This window comes from Kogia breviceps, chromosome 12, assembly GCF_026419965.1.
Source record: "Kogia breviceps isolate mKogBre1 chromosome 12, mKogBre1 haplotype 1, whole genome shotgun sequence".
Lineage (NCBI taxonomy): Eukaryota > Metazoa > Chordata > Mammalia > Artiodactyla > Physeteridae > Kogia > Kogia breviceps.
Window position 1 is genome coordinate 94,728,074 of NC_081321.1, and position 21,468 is coordinate 94,749,541.

At 51.0% G+C, this 21,468-nt stretch overlaps 1 protein-coding gene across 5 annotated transcripts in view; it reads left to right on the forward strand.

The window, feature by feature from the left end:
- Nucleotides 1-20,229, forward strand: part of GRAP2 (GRB2 related adaptor protein 2) — a 62,159-nt gene extending 41,930 nt beyond the window's left edge. For 2 of the 5 annotated variants that reach the window (XM_067008331.1, XM_067008330.1), the window contains exons 2-8: nucleotides 388-479; nucleotides 7,067-7,158; nucleotides 10,172-10,291; nucleotides 13,788-13,956; nucleotides 15,801-15,989; nucleotides 17,198-17,320; nucleotides 17,916-20,229. In XM_067008331.1, coding sequence (XP_066864432.1) covers nucleotides 402-479; nucleotides 7,067-7,158; nucleotides 10,172-10,291; nucleotides 13,788-13,956; nucleotides 15,801-15,989; nucleotides 17,198-17,320; nucleotides 17,916-18,098 — 954 coding nt within the window. In that variant the 5' untranslated portion in view covers nucleotides 388-401 and the 3' untranslated portion in view covers nucleotides 18,099-20,229. Of the gene's footprint in view, nucleotides 1-155; nucleotides 480-7,066; nucleotides 7,159-10,171; nucleotides 10,292-13,787; nucleotides 13,957-15,800; nucleotides 15,990-17,197; nucleotides 17,321-17,915 lie in introns of those variants that run through there. The other 3 variants (XM_059081102.2, XM_067008332.1, XM_067008333.1) reach the window with 3 other exon arrangements.
- The last annotated feature ends 1,239 nt before the right edge of the window (nucleotides 20,230-21,468 follow it).

A 21,468-nucleotide genomic window follows, 5' to 3' on the forward strand; every position in this document is an offset into this window, starting at 1 on the left:
GGGACAGCCTCGGGACAGTGTTTACAGAACAGTCTTTCCAGTCCCCCAGGCCTCAAGTTAGAGATGATAGCAAGTCTTCTGTCCTTATCAACCGGAAACAGAGATGCCCCAGAAATGCTTACAGGCCAGGACAGCAAATGGGGATGAAAGGAGAAGGGGAAAGGCAGTTGCTTGCCTTCATTTCCTGCTCCTGGCATCTGGGGATTCAGAGAATGATGCCGGGAAATGGATCCTAGCAGCTCGTGCAGCTCTTTCTGAAAACAAAAGCCTTCACTGTGTGCCTACGCCTCCCTCTCTGGCCTGGAGACCTTGGACCCTCTCCACCAACTGCTAAGACTGCCCTCCTCCTGGCAGAAAGGCACAATGACCACATTATTTCCCTTCCAGCTTCACGTTACAACATGGAAGCCATTGCCAAGTTTGACTTCATGGCCTCAGGAGAGGATGAACTGAGCTTTCACGCTGGTGATGTTCTGAAGGTAGGTGATGGCGGGACCCAGGAGAGCCGGGGAGGGTTTAGGTTACTCCGGTTTAGCCACTGAGCTAATCTAACAATCCATCCTTTGTTTCTCAAGAAATACACACAGTTCCTCTCAAAATGTGAAGTTTGCCTCATTCAGAAGGGTTCCTTCTGAGCACCTGTGCACCAGTTACCAGGACGGGTGATGGAAATCCGATTGGCATAAGCCGCCATCCTTGTCCTGAGATGCTCGTGGTCTGGAGGGGGAAACAAATCCGTCCAAAGGGCTGTCATAGATGTTCTTATCTGAGTGCTCAGGAGCACAGAGGAGGGGACTAGTGATCCCACCGTGAAGGATGGGGTTGTAGGAATGGGTGGCAACATCAGCTGTCAGGGAACACGATGAAGGTGAGTCGGGCTTTTGGCTAAAGCTCAGAGGTGGGCAAGCCCAGGCAGAATTAGGTCAGCACTGCGAGTTTCGGCGTGGCTGGAACTTACAGGAGGAAGGTGTGGATGGGGACACCTGGAAAGTCCGCTGGAGGAGATTCGGGTCAACGAAGGCCACGCACACCCGGCCACCCAGCGGCTCCTTACAACTTTTCTTCTGCCTGCACTTGAGTTGTAGTGGCCACTTGCTGAACTGAAGAGGCCTTGGACTTCTCCCACATTTCATGCACCATGCTTACGGACTCTGCATCTTAGCCCCTGTTTTGTGCAAAATAGCATAGGAGGGCTTCAAGAGGCCACTGGGGAATCTCTGGCACCTGTGTCCCCCTGCCTGGCCTCAGAGCACCTCGGATACCCTGATCCCCGGTCCTCAGCAACCCACATGGGCCTCCTGAGACTGCCCAGTGGCACTGAGACCACCATCGTCTCTCCACGAAGATAAATGCTTGCTATGGAAAGAACCCTATCATACGTGAGAGGGTGACTCGGAAAGTGTCTGTGGAGCACAGACCAGGTGAAATGACGTGGCTTGGAATTTAACCCCCCAACGTTCATTCCTCTGACTGCTCTCATCTTGCAAGATCTGGTAATGTGGCTGCCAAGAGTATGCCTTCAGTGTTGGAACTTCTCAAGGTCAAAATATTGCTTGGGCTGCTGACCCAGGAAAAAGTGACCTTCACTTCCTTGGGATCTTACCAAGGTCACAGAGGGGTCTGCAACGAGGTGAGCTGTCCCTCCCTTCCCTGTGGGGTATTGTGACCATGTGATTATCTACCATCCTCCAGTGTTTTCACCTAAAAGAGAACCTCCCTGCGGGATTGGGGGCAAGTCCCATCCCTCATCTCCCATTTCAAACAGAACCTACTATCTGGCTTAAATTTTCCCTATTCCCCAGGAAAGGAAAAAGGAAAAAACCAAAAAACAAAAAAACTTTCCTCAACTCTGCTTCTCTGTTCAGCTCCTAATTTCTTTCCTCTCCTCACTGCCAGCACTGGGAAGAATTCTCTATGCTGGGCGCCTCCACTCCCTCACTTCCTGTCCACGCCACTGGAACCCTCTGGAATCTTGTCTCTTACCCCCAATACTCCCTTAAAGTCCACTGGTGATCTCCTCATTGTGGAATGTAAGGACCCTACTAAACGCCTGTAGGATTACACACTGCTAACGGCCCCTCTCCTGTATCTGAATGAAGCTCTGTCCCACACCTAAACACTGTTCTCTGCTCTGAATATTTTTCTTTTATCATATCTCCCAAGCAATCCCTTCTTCACTGGAGAGGAGTCTGGCGCAATAAAAAGGAGCATGGACTTTGGAGCCAGATAAATCTGAGTTTGAGTCCCAGCCCATTAGCTGTGTGGCCTTGGGTCAGTCACTTGCCCCCTCTGAGCTTCAGTGTCTTCATCCATAAGCAGAGGCCATGCCTATCTTGCAGGGTTATGGAAAGGATTAGGGTAATGGTCCCAGCCCAAATTGGATGCTCAGTAGATGGTCACCGTATTGTCAATATCACCCAATTCCTGCTGCCTCTGACCGTTCAGACGATTGCTATGCTCCCTTGACTGACCTCATTGCCTCCCATCTCTTCCTCCTTCATTCTACGTACCAGTCCCAGAAGGATCTTTCCAGAAGATAAATTAGATCATATTACTTCCTTACGCAGAAGCGTTCAGTGGTTCCCCATGAGCAGTTGATGGAAATCTAAGCCATCTGGCGCCAGCCTACCGCCCAACCTCACCGTGCTCGCATGCAAGAGCATGTACACGTACATACACATATACATACATACATACACACACACATGCGACACACTCACACATCTTTGCGTATGAAATGCCCCAGGTCACGCTGCAATATACAAACTCTCCTCTTTCAGGCTCGCCCCGTATTCTGAATGCCCTTCTCCCACACACACATATTTGACCACCCCTACCGGGGAACCCTCACTAATCCTCCCAGCTCCTGACCGCCCCGGTAGATTAACTACTTCCTCCTCAGCGCCTCCACAGCATTTCCCACACACTGTTCAAGGCACTCACACTCTCGCCTCACAGGACGGTTATTTACTAGCAGGCTGAGCTTCGGCTCTCTGCACCCCGAGTACCCACCTCGACTGCTGCCCTTACCCCGTGCCACCCTGACTGTCCACGCACATGGTGGCTGTTCCACTCTCCAGAGCTCTGCGCAGGTTGGGGCCGGGCCTGCCTCAGTGTCCAGAACAACAGCAAATGATGAGCATTCGATGAATGAACGAACGGGTGATCCCTCCGCTGGTGCGAGAGCAGAGCTTTGCCAGGTTCATCTTTGTATATTCCCAGCATCTAACACAAGTCACGGCCCCAGATAGGGGCTCGGTACATATTTCTTGAATTGTTCACTGCGTTTCTGCACACTCATTTAGAATTCCATCAGAAAGCCAGACCCCTCCTCCTTTTCAAATTCTATCCATTGCAGCCACAGGAGTAAAGAGGAAAGGAGAGGGGGCTGGTCAGCTGAGCCTCACAGAAGGTCTGTATCATGATGGTCAGTGGGCCTACCGGTAGGTCTCCATGTACAACTCCAAGTACAACCCTCTCCTCCAGAGATGGGTAACAAGCCCCAGGATCCTGGAAATTGTTTTCTTTTCTTTTTTCTTTTTTTGGAAATTGTTTTCAAGGCTAGCTCTTAACTGCCCCGGCAATTCAGTCATGGAATGTTCTTTCGTGTTTGGCCTTTAGTGCTAAAAGACTAAACAGACGTTTTCATTAGAAGGTACACAAAATGTCTCGCTCACCATCAACCGCCCCCTGCAGACTTTGAGTTCCCTGGGGCACGGGCCCCAGCTGGTTCATCTCTGTATTCCTGGCACCTAAGTACAAACGGCAGGTGCTCACTAGATGCTGATCCCAGAATGGTGAACAAGATGCTGGACACAGAACTCTGGCCAAATGACTCGATCCCATTTCTCCTGTGAGAGACACCTTCCAAAAGTCAGGGGTTGGATGTTTCGTGTTCATATCAGCCCCTCCGGACCCGCAGTTGTACATAGCTCGCAACTTACATTTCCCACTCGAATCATTATTAAAAAATGTCTCTTGACCCAGGCCATCTCTATCTGCTTCTGTAATACATCTAACACGACCCCGTTTCTTCCTACTAAAACAACAACCGAAAAGCCCCCAGAGTTAGACCTACGTAATTAACTTCTTCAGCGCTTCAGATTTCTGCTATGCCTCTAAGAGCTATAATTTATCCAATTTTAAAATTCACCCAACCGTACATTTTGTCTTCTTCCCACGTCTAACTTATTCTCAGGCCATGTAACCCAGAAAATGATTCCGGTAGGCAACGTTGTAAGAATGAAGTCACAGCAAAGCTAAGGGTAAAACCTCATGCGTTTAGGCTGAACTTGCCCAGCTCCGCATGATGGGGAAAAGAGATAGGGGGACGGAGGAGATGGAGAGATGAGAGGAAGAGGAAGTATGGGCCCTGAGCCAACAACAGCAGGAGGAAAACACCTCCCCCCAAAGACTCTTCTTTGCAGAAAGTGAGATCTTTTTAAAACCTTGCCTTCTATACACCACAGAAAGCCTATAAATGCGCCTCTCTGGGAACACGATCTCAGGCCGACCAAGCACCAGGTGGTGGGGAAAATGGCTGCTTCGTGGGACAGTCTTTGGTCGCTAGAGGGGGTAGATTGGTATAAGCCACGATTACTAAAATTACAGCTGGTTTGGGGTCAGAGAGCTCAGTGCGAAGTGTGGTTCTCACCGTGCAGGATTTCCAAACGGCCTCTTTTACCTCATCCCTGCTCACCCTGGTATTTGACAGCTGCTACCCAAGCCGCATATCACCTACCCTTGTGACGGGAGAAAGGAATTCCAAAGCCTTTGCACTCGGGGGAGATGGCGCAGAGTGAAATGCCCCCGTGTTCCCTATGTACACCCAGGCCCTGCTGCTGAGCTCCCTGGCTCTTGCTTTGACCTAGATTTCCCACCTTCCCCACGGGCCCCTCACCACACACGTACCCACACGCCCTTAGTGATGCTGAGAATCACATTTGATGTCAGAAACTATAGAGTTTTCTTTTCTCAGCAATTCTAGAACTCAAACATGGGACACACTTTTATTTCTTCAGAACACATGATTACATTCAAAACATCCACATATAACACTTTAAAGAACTTATAAACCCTTCCGTGTCCTGCAGAGCTGGAGTTCTCCCTCATAAGAATATCACATTTTACAGATTATATTTAAAAACACAGCCTGTACTCTCTGAAGGACGTCCAGGTACCAGGTGCATTTGATCCTTGCATCAGCTCCGTGAGGTGCCAGCCAGTTTTTATTGCCCCCATTTTGCAGATGCTAGTTGACTCGCCTGAGGTCAGACAGCTAGTGACAGGACCAAGCTAGACCCCAGGCCTTCTCATCCCAAACTCAGGAATGATATTAGAAATAGGTCAACCCTTCTTCTCAATCACTTGGCTCTCTTCAGCTCTCTTCCCATCTCTGGGAAGGAGAAACCAGAGGCTTCAAGTCCACCCACTTTTGGATGACTCAACTCCGAAATGTAGCTCCAGCCCCCACTTCTCCGCTGAGCCCGACACACATCTCCAATGCTCGCTAAGCCTTCCTTCTCAGAGCGTCCCGGGGCAGCTTGATTCCCCTACAGGCGACCTGAAGTCTGTGAGTTTTCCCTCAGACCTGCTCCTCCTCCTGTATTTTCTATTTTAGTAAAGGCATGGCCACCCACTCAGTCTCCCAAGCCAGAAATCCGGAGCCATCCCAGAATCCCCCTTCGCCCTAGGCTCTGCGAACAGTCAGGAAGTCCTGCCCGTTTGTGCTTCCTGATTCCTCTGAAACCTGTCCTCACCTGTTCTCAGGCCAGATCCCCTTCATCTGTTGCCTAGATGGCTACGCGCATCTCCCTACACTTTCTCCCCTGACTTTACCTCCCAATCCATCTTCACCCTCTGATACAGCAGGCCGTGCTTAACTCTCATTCTCACTGTGCTATTTCCCTGCTGAAAATCCTTTCGTGGCTCCCCATACGTTTCAAGATAAAAATCCAGGCTTTTCAACGTGGGCTACACGGCCCTGTGCCCCTGGTTTCCCCTCTCTCTACTCCTGGAGTCACAATCTAAACTGCCCCCTGACTGAGGTGTTTTGTCCCCAGAATGCACCTTCCTTCCTCACTCCCCGGAAGTACTTCTTTTGCCGTCAGACTTCGCCTGGGTAGCTCCTTTCATTGCCCGAGCAACCCAGATGGCCTCTCCTCTGGGCAACCTCTCCTAGCCATCTTCTGCTTTCCTCTTTATTATTGCATGACATTTTCAGCTACAAGAAACAGAAACTAAAATTGGCTTAAATGACAACAGAAGATTTATAATTTCTCCTGCAAAGTCCAGAAGTAGGAGGGCTCCTGGGTGGCTGATTCAGCGGCTCCATGACATCACCAAGTTTCTTCCCATCTTTTTGTTCTGCCATCTTCATTTTGAATTATTGTTGAGTCTGCACTACATATTTTAGAAACTTTCTCAGTGGGGTGGGGGGGCAAATATTTGTCTTTTGATGGTAAAAGATTTTCTGAAGCCACATAGAGCCACGTCTTGGAGGGTCATATGAGTAATCAGGGCAGGTGATAACATTTGGGGTCGTGGTCGAGGTAAGACCCTACACTAATGAGACAGAACTTCTGGTTTTGCCTATGATCTGGGTCTAAGAGCAAGTTTAGAAAAGGCATTCCAGGTATCTTGAGTTATGTCCAAACTGTCTGTGGAAACATGGAGTGAGAACACCAAGAGTTACTGTTTTCAAAGCTAGCCCCCCTTGATGTTTACGTTTTAATCTGCCGGTTGTAAAAAAGGAAGAGCAAATTAAAATTGTAAAAGGTTTCTTGTTACCTGGCAGAGAAGGAGAAACTACCTGGCTAGATAAGGAGCTTAAAGTGCCAAGATCTGGGACACGAATCTCCCAAACAGAGAGGTCACGCCAGGGTGGGGTCCTATGAGTGGGTGGCCCACGTGGCCAGAAATAGCTCCTCACTCGAGTGGCTGTGTGGCTTCTTCGGCTTATTTTCCTCTAAATCCCAAAGCGCTTTCTTTGCCCTGCAACCCCTTTCTCCCGCTGCTTTTGGAGTTCTCCCCACGGTGTCTTTGTCCTTCCTTCTCCTCCCTGTAGATCTTAAGTAACCAAGAGGAGTGGTTCAAGGCAGAGCTTAGGAGCCAAGAAGGATACGTGCCCAAGAATTTTATAGACATCAAGTTTCCTGAGTAAGTATTTCCAGCCTCCTGAGATGGGCCTGCCCCGCACACTCCCCTGTACTGCAGCAGCCACTAAAATTATCCCGGCACAGCCCAGATGCTGTCAAAAATGGTTGCCTCTGGAGAGGGAATCACGCAGCTGAAGGCCGGGGGTGGGAGGGAGATGTGCATTGCACAGCATTCTCGTTTGAATTTTATACCATGGGCAAGAATCACCTATTTTAAGTTTATGAACTAACATCATGTATAATTGCAACCATGGGGTTTCCAATAATTCGGGGGGGGGCGCGGGGGACGCTCTCGGCCCCCCGAAAGTGGGAGCACTCCACCTCAACAGCTGCTCCTTCAGGGCTCTTCTCTTTTATCTCCCAACCCACCCTCCACCCCAACCAGGAGGACGAAGCTCTTGGCCTTCCTGAAACCATGTTCGCACCAGTAAGAGAGGTCAGGGAAATTCCCTCCATAAAGAGGAAACGAAAAATTGAGTTTGGGTCTCGTGCGTCTCAAGAATTGACGACAGGGGTGAGATAGAAATCTAACGTTGTGTGAGGGTCAGGGTCTAGCCGAAGAGCAAAGGTTTGTTAGGTATTGGTGGCTCTGGTGAGGAACCAGCACTGACCACTGAACCAATAGAATGACCACTGACCTCAGCCAGGGGGCCCCTGAGGCTGCCCTGTCATCTTCTAGGTGAGCGCAGCACACCTGCAGCCCCTCTTCCACTGCACTCTCGGCGGATGGCCTGGCTCCCAGGACAGCGGAGGCCCCCAGAAAAGCCCCTCGACCCCGCCCGACCTGACTCGCTGCATCCACCCACATTCTGCAACTGCGCAGACACTGCCTTTCCTGCAGCTGTTTGGAAAGAGCGCTCTGCGCCTCGAGCAGAAGTTCTCCCCTCTCGCGCGCGTCAACTTGCCTCCCTCTCTGCTGGATCATTCCCGGCAGCAAACAAAGGTGCCGCAGTTTCTCCCATCTTACCAAAAACCCAAAAGCGAAACCAAACAACAAAACCCTTGACCCCAAACCCCCTTCCAGCTACGACTCCACTTCTTCAAAAGAATCGTTATATTTGCCGTCCTAAAGTCCTCCCTTGCCATTCTCCCCGGAACCCACACAGCTTCAAGGTCACCGTGAACTGCTGGTCCCAGCGACCGATCGATCGTGGCCATCACGTCAGCACGATTCAATGTGGGGAATCTCTCCCTCCCGTGGAAACACTTTCTTCCTTTGGCTTCCAGAACATCCTTCTTCCTGGTTCTCTTCCCGCCTCCCTGGCTGCTCCTTCCCCGGCTCCTTTGCCGGTTTCTCCTCGCCTCCACCATCTCCTTTACACCCTCCCAGTGAGACCCTCCCCATCACCGTATTTTAAATGACTCCCCCTTCCCATCTCTCCTCTGTTTTCATTTCCTCCACAGCACTTACATCAGCTGACACGCTTAATATTCTAATTACTTTGTTGTTTATGGTGTGTCTCTCCCCACCGCACTGGAATATAAGAAGTTCCATGAGGGTCCTCGTCTGTGCTGCTCACCACTGTATCCGCTGTATCCCCAGAAGGAGGCTCAGCACACAGTAGATGTTTCATAAAAGCTGTTAGCTATGGATGAATAGCTTTTGGAATGATGTGTAATAGGAAAACCTGGCACTCGTTTCATATGCAGTGTGTGGACATTTTTGCAAGTCTTGAGGGAAGTCACTTATCAAGTTCCAGATGGAGGGCAAGTGTGCATTTTCTAACAGTGCCCTCCCTGTTCGCTGCCTCTTCCGAGATAGCTCCTCTGAGGATGGCTGCTGGGGAGGGGGTCCCATTCTCTTCCCCTCCCCATTACGTTTCCTGTGGTGGCCACCCATCAGCACTGTAGGTCTGTATGGCAAACACTCTGGCAGGGTCTCCAGGCAGAGGACTGGCAGGAACCCTCTGCTTCCGGCCCCTCAGAGCCCAACCAACCCTCCCCTGCAGTCCCAGGTCTGGAGGAAGGACATTCTTCCGCCACCCCTGTCTGTTCAGTTCCTACATTCCAAAGAGCATGGGGAACTGCTCACAAAGGAAACCAAAGCTCTGGCCTGTTGGACCTTCCTCTTAAAGGGACACACATACTGGCTTTCCAGGGGTGGCAATTAGAGCAGCCACCTTGCAGCAAAAGGACACTGCCCCACCTTTGGCCGCTGAGGGATTGCAAACACTCGTTCCGCTTCTCTATGGTTGAGAGAGGTTTCTGGCCTCCTGCCCCGTGGCTGTAGCCACTGTTTGACTTGCCCCTGTGCAAGTGTTTGGCCTTTTTCATATACGCTGTACCTGCTGCAGCAATGCTTCCAAAGGCTGCCAGCCTGAAAGAGCAGTTTCTCCTTGGTTCCTTCTTTTCCGGGGTAAAGATAATTTTCCAGCCTGGTTTTGGGGGAGGGCCAGGAGCTGGCTGTGTAGACGCCCCTCTCTGGCCCCTGCCAGCCTCGCTGATTTCCAAGTGTGCGTGTGGGCCTCCCTGGGTGCCCCGCAGCCTCTGCCAGGCATGGAGCACAGCCGCTCCTGCCCCACGCCACCCAGGGGCCCTGGGCTGTGACTCTCTTTCCCGGCCACCAAGGTCTCAGCCCGGAGCCGGCACCCAAGGCCCTGCCCATTGCCCTCAGAGCCCCAAGGGGTCCCTGTCCCTGCAGTTCTTTTCTGGAGACATCCCTCTCACAGCTGCCGGCAGGCAGCCGCTCCCCGCCGTGAGTCACTCCCACGCTGTCCCATTTGGTGCAGTGGCGCATTTCCATGATTCAGGATTTCCAAGCAGGAGAGACTTCTCCTGGGGGGACGGGATAGGAGGTGCCTCGCGGGGAACACTCACTTGCCTCGCCTGCAAACTGCTGGAGCGTTTGTTTAGTTTCAAAAGCACCTGGCCCCTCTTTGCTCTCTGTCTGCTGAGCAGTCCCCAGCCTCTTTCCCTTTGAGTCATCTCTCCCCTACTTCCTTCCCTCCCTACCCTCACCCCTACCGTCACTCCCGCGTCTCACCAAGGTCCTCTGCTTTTATCTCACCTGATAGATGGTTTCACGAAGGCCTCTCACGACACCAGGCGGAGAGCTTGCTGATGGGCAAGGAGGTTGGTTGCTTCATCATCCGGGCCAGCCAGAGCTCTCCAGGGGACTTCTCCATATCCGTCAGGTACCGGCCGTTCCTGACTCCTCCCTGACCTAGTAAAGCACTAAAGCAGCAAGGTGACCTCTTGAACATGACCTATTCCTCAGGAGCATGGCCGCCAAGGGGCCCACGCATCTCATCAACTGTGATGCTGTGCATTTTCTTTCCATAACACACGTACACAGCTCCTTAGTTTGTGGCCCACATTACATGTGCGTTCATCTGCCTCCCCCTCCGGCCCAGGTGCTTCTGGAAAGAGAGGACTTTTATCAACTTCGTCTCTGTGCCTTTTACAGCGCCCTGTACCCAGTAGGTGCTGGATGAATATCTGTGGAAGGCTTGGGAATGGAGAAAGAAAAGAGAATTCCCAACTGTCCACATCCATCTTGGGGTTGCGATCTTAACCTTTCCTTCTACTACTGATGCTTGTTTGAAGAAGGGTAGAGAAAAATCGAAACCCCAAGTCACCGCCGTAGGACACATCTGTAGCTGTAAGTGGCTGCACAAAACGAAAGGCTACCTCCATGCCCCGTAATGCAGCAAAACTGACAGGAACAGAGCAGAGCCCAGGAGTCCTGGGGTGGGGGGACTGAGACAGCAAAGTCTCATTAATGTGCAGCACCCCCGGGAGGAAGTGACTCGGTTTAACACGACACAGCCCCACACGCAGAAGCCCCAAGTCTGAACACAGAGTATGTGGTCAGCGTGTTGGGGATCTCGAGTCACACATCGGACTTGGTGACCACATGTGAAAGTGCAAGAATTATGGTGATGGCGGTACAGCGGGAGGCGAGGCAACCTGTACAGTGAAACCTCACTGTCGAGGTACCTGACCGGAAGTGCTGTCTGGATTCTGCAATATAATCTGAAAGGCGTGCAGCTTTAAGTTCATAAATCCAGTCTCGAGTAATAAACGGAGGCCACTTTACTATTTAGAAAGAAAGTGTCCTGTAAGGAATAAGTAGGAAGGACTTAAAAATAATGGGTCAACCATTTGTATGCATTTGTGCCCCCAACGGGCTCAAGAATAGCTTGGTCTCCTAAGCATTGCCCTTGCAGGCTGGCTTAAACTCTTCATTTCCCTTCACTAAAGCTTTCTTTTTCACATCTTGGGTGATGGTAAATTTTAGCTCAGGCCAATATTGATGTATCACAGATTCTAAATGTGTTAGGTCTTAATTAATGAGATTTTGCTCTATTAATAAATCTTGCAAGTCAAACCTATTTCTTAAGGGCCACAATTCGAGGCAAGACCAAGCAAGTTGTTTGACTGAAAGGCATTACTTGGTGCCTTTGGTTTGCATGATGTTGCTGAGTCTGGCTTTTTCAGTGAGGAATTAGGGTTTCTAGTTCCTTGATTAAATTGAATTCTACAAAAAAAACGATCAGCCTTGACGTCTGCCATGGCCTTCCCCTGCCGTTGAGGCCATGCAGCTTCTCGTGATGGTGATTATTACTGTAATCAGTATTACCTCTTCTGCAGAAATGTAGTATAATATATTCCAAAGCAGAATTATTTTTATTTATCTGTACGTCTGCTTTCTGTCATGGGCACAGATAATTAAGAGCTAATTGTAGTTCTATCACTTAGCATTTGTTAGGGGTCTGAAATACTAGACTTTAGAGTCTGGAGCCCTGAATTACACCCTTTCTCTGCCCCTCTCAGAACTCGAGACAGTGGTCCAGCCACTCTCTCTCCAGCACCCAGATGACCCACTACAGCCCTGACATCCATCCTCTCAGCACATGGGAGTGAAAGGGTTAATGTTTCTCATGCTGAGTCCTTTGACTAAGAGGTGGTGGATGAATAATTGTATCATAAGAATATTTCCTCCTCCTCACCCCGATGTGGGGAGGGAGGGCTGTGAGTTGAGCCATGTGGTGTTGCACTGAAGAAAGCATATGTGAGTGACCACAGCTAAAAGGGGAAGAGCAAGCGATGATTGCCAGTGTTGGCTACGACCCCCAGGGTGGTTAAGCAGAGGTCACTGCATGGGTTCACCTGGCTGTGAGCAGAGACCCACACAAAAGATGAGAAGGAAGATCAGAATTCCTGTCTCTTGGCTTCCCTGGTGGCACAGTGGTTAAGAATCCGACTGCCAGTGCAGGGGACACAGGTTCGAGCCCTGGTCCGGGAAGATCCCACATGCCATGGAGCAACTAAGCCTGTGCGCCACAACTACTAAGCCTGTGCTTTAGAGCCCGTGAGCCACACCTACTGAGCCCGCGTGCCACAACTACTGAAGCCCGCGTGCCTAGAACCCGTGCTCTGCAACAAGAGAAGCCACCGCAATGAAAAGCCCACACGCCGCAACGAAGAGTAGCCCCCGCTCGCTGCAATGAGAGAAAGCCTGCACACAGCAACAAAAACCCAACACAGCCAAAAATAAATAAATAAAATAAGTAAAATTTTTAAAAAAGAATTCCTGTCCCCTCTGAACACGGACCACAAAATCCATCCCTAAGAACAAGGAACCTTTACTCTTCAACATGCTTTAAGTTGGTGACCTTTCTTCTGCATCAGGCAACTGGTATCATTAATGCCAGTTTATTTTTAGACATAAATGTGTATCCATTTGACAAAAAAAAACTTGACATCCCAACAAGAATGACTTGGTGATGGAAAAAGGCTGGAGCTATTAGTAAAGGCCCAGTCCCCTCTTTCCAATGAATAAAATCCAATTTCTCCATCCCTGGTACAAACATGCTCCATCACTTGTGAGTCCAGCTGGTGTCAAAGGTGCTGATCTAAAAGAAGTTAGCATGAAAAATAATAATAAAAAAAAACAAAAGAAGTTAGCACGTGTGCATGGTGTGACAGGCCCAGCTCATTAGACTGGAATCAGAGACCCCGGGGTCCTTCTCTCAGCTCTGCCCCTCGCTCACAGTGACCTTGACAAGACCCCTCCACCTCTTTGAGGCTCAGCACATTTTTTCCCAAAAGCTCAAAATACTTTGTAAACTTATTTATGCAAAACAAGACCAAGAGATACCCATTATATAGAGAACAAAGCATGGCAGATTTCTCGGGTAGATTATGGGCTTAAAGGAGCTGGTTCAAACTATTTTCTGTTAACAGACAGGTAACGGGGACTTGAAAAACTCTTCTCCTCTGAGTCTTGGCAGAGTCCTTAGCCTGGTAAGTTCTCAGGTGTTGCCATGTTTCAAATAAACATTGTAAAAAAAAAAGTCCTTGACCTTGTAGTTTTTAAAGCGCTGGGAACATGTTTTTCTTATAAAAGGTCAGTTCCAGTGTCAGAAGAAAGATTACCTTCTCCTCATGTTAAAAATAAAAATAAAAATAAAATCCCCACTAGCTCAGCCTGTGTCGGGAGCCGTCCCTCCCACAAATCTCCCCCTGGAGTTTGTGTGGGCCACCCACCCGCCCAGGAATGGGCCAGCCACCCATACCTCTGCTTCCTGCCCAAACAGAACTCCAGCATCCCTGGATGCAGTCAGCCCTGGAGGCAAGGACGTGGCCACCATGTAATAGACAATTTGAATTTGCCTTGATCCCTAGGCATGAGGGTGATGTTCAGCACTTCAAAGTCATGAAAGACAACAAGGGTAATTACTTCCTGTGGACAGAGAAGTTTCCATCCCTCAACAAGCTGGTGGACTACTACAGGACGACTTCCATCTCCAAACAGAAGCAGATCTTTCTGAGGGATAGGACCCGGGAAGAACAGGTATGCTGCAGGTCCCCATTGGCCCCGGTCCAGAGATTCTGGGCAGCTCGGGTCCTACACGGACCACCAAGACCATGCATCTGATGGGCAGGTCCCTGCGTATTCCAAAAGGCAGAGGTCTCAGTTTAAATCCTAGCTTAACACTTCCCAGCTATGTGACTTTGGAAAGCTCTCTAGTCCTCAGTTTCCTCATCCATTATAATTGAGACAACTGTGACAGCTACCTCATAGGATGGTTTGAAGGTTAGAGAAGATAATGTATCCCCATTCCTTGCGGCATTCCTAATCACGCCACAAGCACTCAGTACACATGGGCTCTTATTGTGGATGCTCTTATTTTGTTATTCACAGACGTTACTATGTCACAGTTTTCAGCCTAGCTCAGGAGTCGCCCAAGGATGAAGGGGGGGGCAGATGGGGGGGGCACTATACATGGGGACATTAGAGCCTAGAGTCCAGGACTAATGCAGCAGGTAAAGCTTTGTGACCGAATTTGGGGGTGGGGGAGGGTAGAAGCAGGGGGCATCGGAGGAGAAAACTGGAGAGGGATTCTTGCTCTTGGAACAGTTTGGGATATGAAGTATTGTTTTAAAGAAAATGCATCCGACAGACCTGGCTTTCTTTAAAACCTGATTTCATTGCAAGGGAAGAAAACTTTCCGAGTATCGGTTTTTCTCATCCATAGAATGGAGAGAGCATAATGCCTCCCTCATTGGGCTGTTGTGAGGATAAATGAGACATCGTTACAGTCCTTGCCACAGGGTCCGGTCCATAGTCGGCACCAAGGAAATGTTAACTAGCCTCCATAAGTAAATGCACACACACACAATCTACACAATATGTTTCAAAGGAAATAGCATGGTTATAGGAGATGGGTATTACAGGAACAAGCATCGACTAGAAGAATTGAAATCCCAGCGACGGGTTATTTGAAAAGACATTGAGACTTTCAAAGCAACGTGTGCTTCAGGGAAGTAAAGAAAACCATCCCTTGCAAGTAATGGGTTTATTTTAAGCCTGAAAAGTTACAGTCAAAGGAGGAAAGAGTGTTCCCAAATGCACACAGAAGTTCAGAAAGATAAGCAAAGGTTAAACCCCCACCTCGTAAATTCTTTTAACCAGGAAATGGACAGAGGTATTCATTTATTAGGATGTGCATGCAGAGGTGAAAGAGGAAATATAAAACTGCATTCAGCTGGATGTAATGAGTTCATTTTGCAAAGGGCTTAGACCAGTGCCTGGCATATACTAAGCAGAGGGCCCTGTGTAATTGTTTGTTAGATAAAAATAACAAGAAAGTGTCTCTGAGTCATGAGGTTGTGGCAGCATTCAGGAGAAAGATCTTATTTCTTCCCGACGCGCCCAGCAGCAGGCCTGGTTTCCATGGTGCTGCAAGAGCGTTGCTGTTTGGGTCTCTATCACCAGGCTATAAATGACAGTTCAAAATCATGCAAAGTCAATAGCAGAGCTTATCTGGAGGGTAGGATGGCCAGCAGTGTGGCAACATGCGATAAGGAGGGGTGGCACCGTGTTGGTAAAATGGAACATTTAAGCTTGATTACACAGAGAAAAACAAGCCCACTAGGAAGGGGCTAGTTGGGTACCACGTGGAAAGTCTGTGAACCGGAGACCCAAACTCCCCAAACTGGGAGCATCTGAGAATGCAGCGGCCGCTTTGAAAATGTAATGGTCTGAACCATCGATTCTCCTCAAGCTGCCCTCACTCCATCAGCTGTTTCTTGGAGCTGTCGTGAGCTAAGTCTGGAAACAGCTGCCAGAAGACTGGGGTAGGACCAGGAGATGCGTGAGGAGGATGGATCTGCATCATCTCTGTTCTCTCCCAGGGTCAGCGGGGCAACAGCCTGGACCGGAGGTCCCAGGGAGGCCTACCCCTGAGTGGGACTGTGGGAGAAGAAATCCGGCCTTCGATGAACCGGAAGCTGTCGGATCACCCCTCGCCCCCTCCCTCGCAGTACCCCCCCGCACCACTGCCACCACAGCAGCGGTACCTGCAGCAGCAGCATTTTCATCAGGTATCTTGAAAGAATGAAGTGGGGCACAGTGAGGTGGGGAGGAGGACCTGCTCTCCCCGCCAGGCTTCAGTCGTCTTGTCCCCACTGCCACTTAGTGTAGGAAAGCTCCCCCACAGTGCTGGAAACAACCAAAGCAAATAAATGCTGGGAGCCTGTTTGGGGTCCCAAGACTGTCGGCTGGGGAGGAACGTCCCAGTCCAGACCAGGCCCCATCAGCTCTCACTGGGCCCATATAGAAGATCCTGGGCCCCCAGATGGCAGAAATATGGAAACTGCTCTTGGCGAAGAAGTCTCTGTGAATTAAATGGCTCCCTGCTTGAAAACACAACACACACACTTACCTCTCTTACCCTGAAGGCTGGTGAACAATTGTTTCATTTTCCTATCAGCACAGTTCCAAATCTTTTTATGCCCTTTAACTCATCTGGCTGTTTAGATCTACAAGAAAAACAGATTAACACCAGAAATGGATCCTTGCTTATTTATTTATTTATCCCCCGGCCTTGTTCCAGATAGGATTGTACGTGGCTTGCCCAGAGTGACAATACAGCCAGATAACATCATCCCTGAATTCCGCAGCAGGGCATACAAAGTCCTTTGTGAGCTGCCCCTATCTCTCTCTCCCCAGCCCCATCCCCTGCTACCGCGCCATGTGAACGTACATTCTGGCAACGCTGCACTACCTTTAGTTACCAGAATTTTTCACTGCGTTTTCTCTCATGCTTTTGAGGCTTTTTGTATGCTGTCCCCTCTGCCTGAAATGCCCTTTCTTAGTCAGTTCTACTCCTCTTTAAGCTGGAGTTCAAGCACCATCTGCTCCCTGATCACCCAGGCCAACTTATACACTCTTCTCTATGCTCACTCACCACTTAAAAGTGTATGGTTCCCCCTCTAAACTGATGTTCCACGAAGATAGGGGCCTCCTCTTTCCAGCTACATATCCTCATGCTTAAGACAGTACTAGACACATGGTAGGTGCCAGATAAATACTCCTGGGTTGAATGAAAGAAATCTGGCATCATCTTCACAATCTAAGGTCGGCTTGTCATCCTTTCCCCTCTCTCCATTATCTAGGGTTTACTGTCCTCAGCAGTAAGTATCCTTGGAGCACTGGCTGTGTCCATGGCATCAGAGCAAGGTGCTGCGGGAGCCTGTGAGGGATGCTTCCGGCGATGTGGTGATGGCTCTTCTGTCACATCTGTTTCTAGGAACGCCGTGGAGGCAGCCTGGACATAAACGACGGGCACTGTGGCGTGGGCAACAGCAGTGAAATGAATGCCGTCCCCGTGCACCGGAGACACACAGACCCCGTGCAGCTCCAAGCAGCCGGGGTATGTGAACTTCCCTCTCTGGGCTCAGTGGAGGAGGCCAAGGGGCCAAGTAGAGAAACGGTTGGTCCTCCACGAGAGACGTCAAACTGCGCACAGAGGTGGTGGGAACCCAGCGAGTGATGGTGGGGCAAGAGTTCCCCGTAGAGCTGATCCCAGATGGCACCATCCAGCCTGCTGTTCTCAGTTTGGCTGTCGGGCCTCGTCCGATCCTCATATTTCCTGACTGCAATTCTGGCAGAGGGAGATCTGTTGCGCTGGCATCGAGGGCTGTTAGTCTGGGCACATTGCGTTCTGTTTGTCGCTTGAAGAAAATAAAAAGACCACCTATTCATGCAGAGAGAGTAGTTCTCAAGGATCCTCTTGGAGCCTTGGAGAATAACATCTCAGTTGCTCAGAGCTGTGCATCCGGGTCTGCTTTCAGTTGCAACAGGGTTTGAAACGTCTCTGGAGAGCCATCCGTCAGCCTTCAGGGCAGGCAGCTCACGGAGAGCTTTGTCTTGGTACCAGGGCCCGCAGATCCTCTTCCGTGTGCCCTGGCTCGGAAAGCAGCTCGGCGGGCCCCAGCTCAGCAGGACGTCTCTGTGTTTTCCCCCAGCAGCGAGTGCGGTGGGCCCGGGCGCTGTACGACTTTGAGGCTCTTGAAGATGACGAGCTGGGATTCCACTGCGGAGAGGTGGTTGAGGTCCTGGACAGCTCCAACCCATCCTGGTGGACTGGCCGCCTGCACAACAAGCTGGGCCTCTTCCCTGCCAACTACGTGGCACCCGTGATCCGGTGAGGCCGTTCTGGAGGGGTCGGAAACCTTCGTCTGAAGCTGCCTGCGAGTGATGGAACAAGGAAGAAAATCTGGAACTACACATACATACGTATATATATGTGTGTGTACATATACATATGCACACACATATATGTGCCTATGTATCCACACATTTATAATAGTAATTTATTGGCAAGTTAGTTGGTTACTTAGTTGATATGAAAGGAACTCAGGTGGAGAATCATATTCAGACTTATTTTTCGGCTCCCCTCAGCGGGTGTGCAGAAGGCAGCGGGGCGCTGGGAAGCAGGGGGCAGGGAAATGAGACCCAGGTGCCTCCTGCCCTTCAGCCGGCACTGCCCCCTCCTCGTCTTGGGAATCCTGGCTGAGAGGAGCTAAGCGGGATCCACACCTGGTGCCGGACGCGGGACCGGGTAGGGTTGGACTTGGCGGGGCGTGTGCTCCTTTACCTGCACGTCCTGCTCCCCGCCCCCTCCCCCCTCCGAGGGTGTGCGGGGGCTGCTGCCCTCTTCTCCCCGCGGGGTGGGCACGGCTGGGTGGAGGATGAAGGTGCAGCTCTGAGCTGGGAGCGGGAGGGGATGTGGGGGGGGGCTGGAGCAGGGGGCGTCCCGGGGCCTGGGCAAGACTAGTCCCCCCGGGCGGATGCTCACCTGAGACCTTCCTCTCCCTCAAGCGAACATTCCGCAGCTAATTCTCTTCCCTGTGGCTGAGGTGGAGAAATGGAGGCCCTGTGACAACCGAGCGCTGGGAAACGGAGGGGTTTTGCACGAATCCCCCACTGGCTTACTTGAGTGTAACATCTGTTTCCCCAGCAACCAAGAAAGCAGCATCCTAGACTCTGTAAAGCGCCCAGAGAAGCCCCGGCTGAGAATGGCAGATTTCAGAGCCACTGTTTTATGGTTACAGGGGTATCTCTTCAGGGCTCCTATTTGTTTTCCCTTTTGGTTTCCTGTGTTTTGAAGATGCTTTGCCCAGCAACACAGAGAGAAGCCCACTCCTCAGGAGCACTGCTTAGCGACTGATCGATTGATTGATTGGCCGTGACCCTGGGTGGCAGCTGGCTTTGAGAGAGCTTCCTGTTCCCTCTGGGCCACCGCTGGCGCCTCCCCGCGCCCCGAGCCGCACCTGGGAAAGAACCCCACGGCCACTGTCTCTCCTTCACCTCAAAATAGAGTCGTGTCTCCCAGGGCTCAGCCTGGGCGCGTGAAGCGCAGATCAGGCTGGCTGGGGAGCAGGGACACTAGAGGAGGAAGCTCAGTGTCTTAGGGGAGCCAGAACAAACATGTCCGCCCCGAGGGCGCCTAGGAGGGGGTGGTGGGCGGGTCCGCGGAAGTGTTGGTGAAGGAGCTCCGGGGGTGGGTGGGGACCTGTGGCTTTGTCCTCTTCCCAGCTCTTCCTGCTCTGAGGAGGGACAGGGCAGCCATCACCCAAGGTGACATAAGAAGAAAGAGTTTCTGACTCAGAAGTAACTGTCAGTGTAACGTAGGCTATGGCCTGTTGACCCTGAAAATCTGCCATTCTCTGATCCCCATGTCGCCTTTAGAGAAAAAGAGAAAAAGAAAAGACTCTGTGGTGGGTCTTGGGAGGGAAGAGAAAATAGCCCGAGAGGCAGGGGAAGTCCGGCGAGTGAGCAGCGGTCTCTGGAAACGAAAGCGCAGGAGGGAGAAGGGACAGGAGACGTTTCAAAAGATCCAGCAGCAGAGTGAGAGGCCGAAAGGAGGAAGCGGGACAGGAGGTTAAGTGGGACAGGTGAGGAAGACCCTGGAGTGACAGGCTGGGGCCGATGAGTCACAGGCAGGAGGGACAGAGGCCTGTGGGCCGGAGGAGCCTGGACAGAGAAGACGCTGCAGGAACCAAGACAAAAGAACAAAGGCCAAGGAGCCCGGATCAGCTGTTTCGGTGCTGGGTGATGTGAACAGGTTACAGTAAATAAAAGCCAAAGTAATGTTCGATTTTACAGTATTTACAAACCCTGTGCTTTCAGCGGTCCACGAACTTGGTCCATTTGTCTGATTCTGTGGGAGGACCAGCCCCAGGGAAGACAGAGGGAAACGACTCGATTCTGGCCTGGGTTTTGCGCCTTGAAACACTCCTCAAGAAAGCAGTAATAAAACAAATGCCTTTGTTTTGCTGGGCTGGGTCTGGTGTCTGCGTGTCACGTGCACGTCTCTGGCGGAGGGCGGGGGTCGCTGGCCTGGAGAAGCTGACCACGCCCTGTGGGCGCAGCTCTCAGAAGCCCTGGATCCAGACTTTCTGTTCCACCAGAGCTTTTTTTTTTTTTTTTTTTTTTTTTTTTGCGGTACGCGGGCCTCTCACTGCTGTGGCCTCTCCCGTTGCGGAGCACAGGCTCCGGACGCGCAGGCTCAGCGGCCATGGCTCACGGGCCTAGTCGCTCCGCGGCATGTGGGATCCTCCCGGACCAGGGCACGAACCCGTGTCTCCTGCATCGGCAGGCGGACTCTCAACCACTGCGCCACCAGGGAAGCCCCACCAGAGCTTTTAATTGAGGTGCTCAGACAGCCTCGTCCCTGCTCATCTTGAGGCTCAATCCAGAAGGAATTGAGAGTCATCCTAACCACCCACAGAGAACAAGGGCCCTCAGGGACCAGACTAAGAAGACAAGGACCAGCTGTCCACACTGGCGGGGGAGGGAAGGCTGACCCTCCTTGGCCTCTGGTGCTGCCCAGGGGAAGTTGCTCTCCACCCAGGGGCCTTTCAGCAGCAGGGGCGTGTCCCCCCAGGGCCTCTCACCAACCACACAGCCAGGAAACAACACATTGTCTCACTCTGCATGACTTGGGGGCCACCTGGAACTTCCAGAGAAAATCCGGTTCCTGCTGGACCAGTTCGGTCTCCCTAAGCGCTTGCTGAGGCTCGCAGCATTTCAAATATCTTGCACCTGCCCCTGCCCACCCACTTTTAGATGGCCCTCGGGTGACCTGAGGCAGCGCTTTTCTCAAAATGAACCTGCCTATGAACTGCCTGGGGAGTGTGTTCAAATGCAGGGTCTGGTTCATTCCTGCAAGTCTATCAAGCTCTGAGGTGATGTTGCCGGGTCCACAGACCACGCTTGAGCAGCAAGGGCAAAGAACTTGGCAGTGAGCTAACTGTCTACGAGAATCTAATTGAACCTCTCTTCTAGGGAGATTTAGGCGTTTTCCTCTGTTGCTAACAAGTAAGTCACTTTGGCCGTGGGATAGACAGACATGATTCAGAGCTGTCATAACATCATTTGCTTTTGGCAGCCCAGACTGCTTATTTTAGCGTCTTCTTCTCCATCTCAGATCAAGAAACTTTAGGGCAAGAGGCATTCGGATGAAACACAGACAGGGATTTCCTAACAGTAATGATGGTAAACACGAGCAGAGGT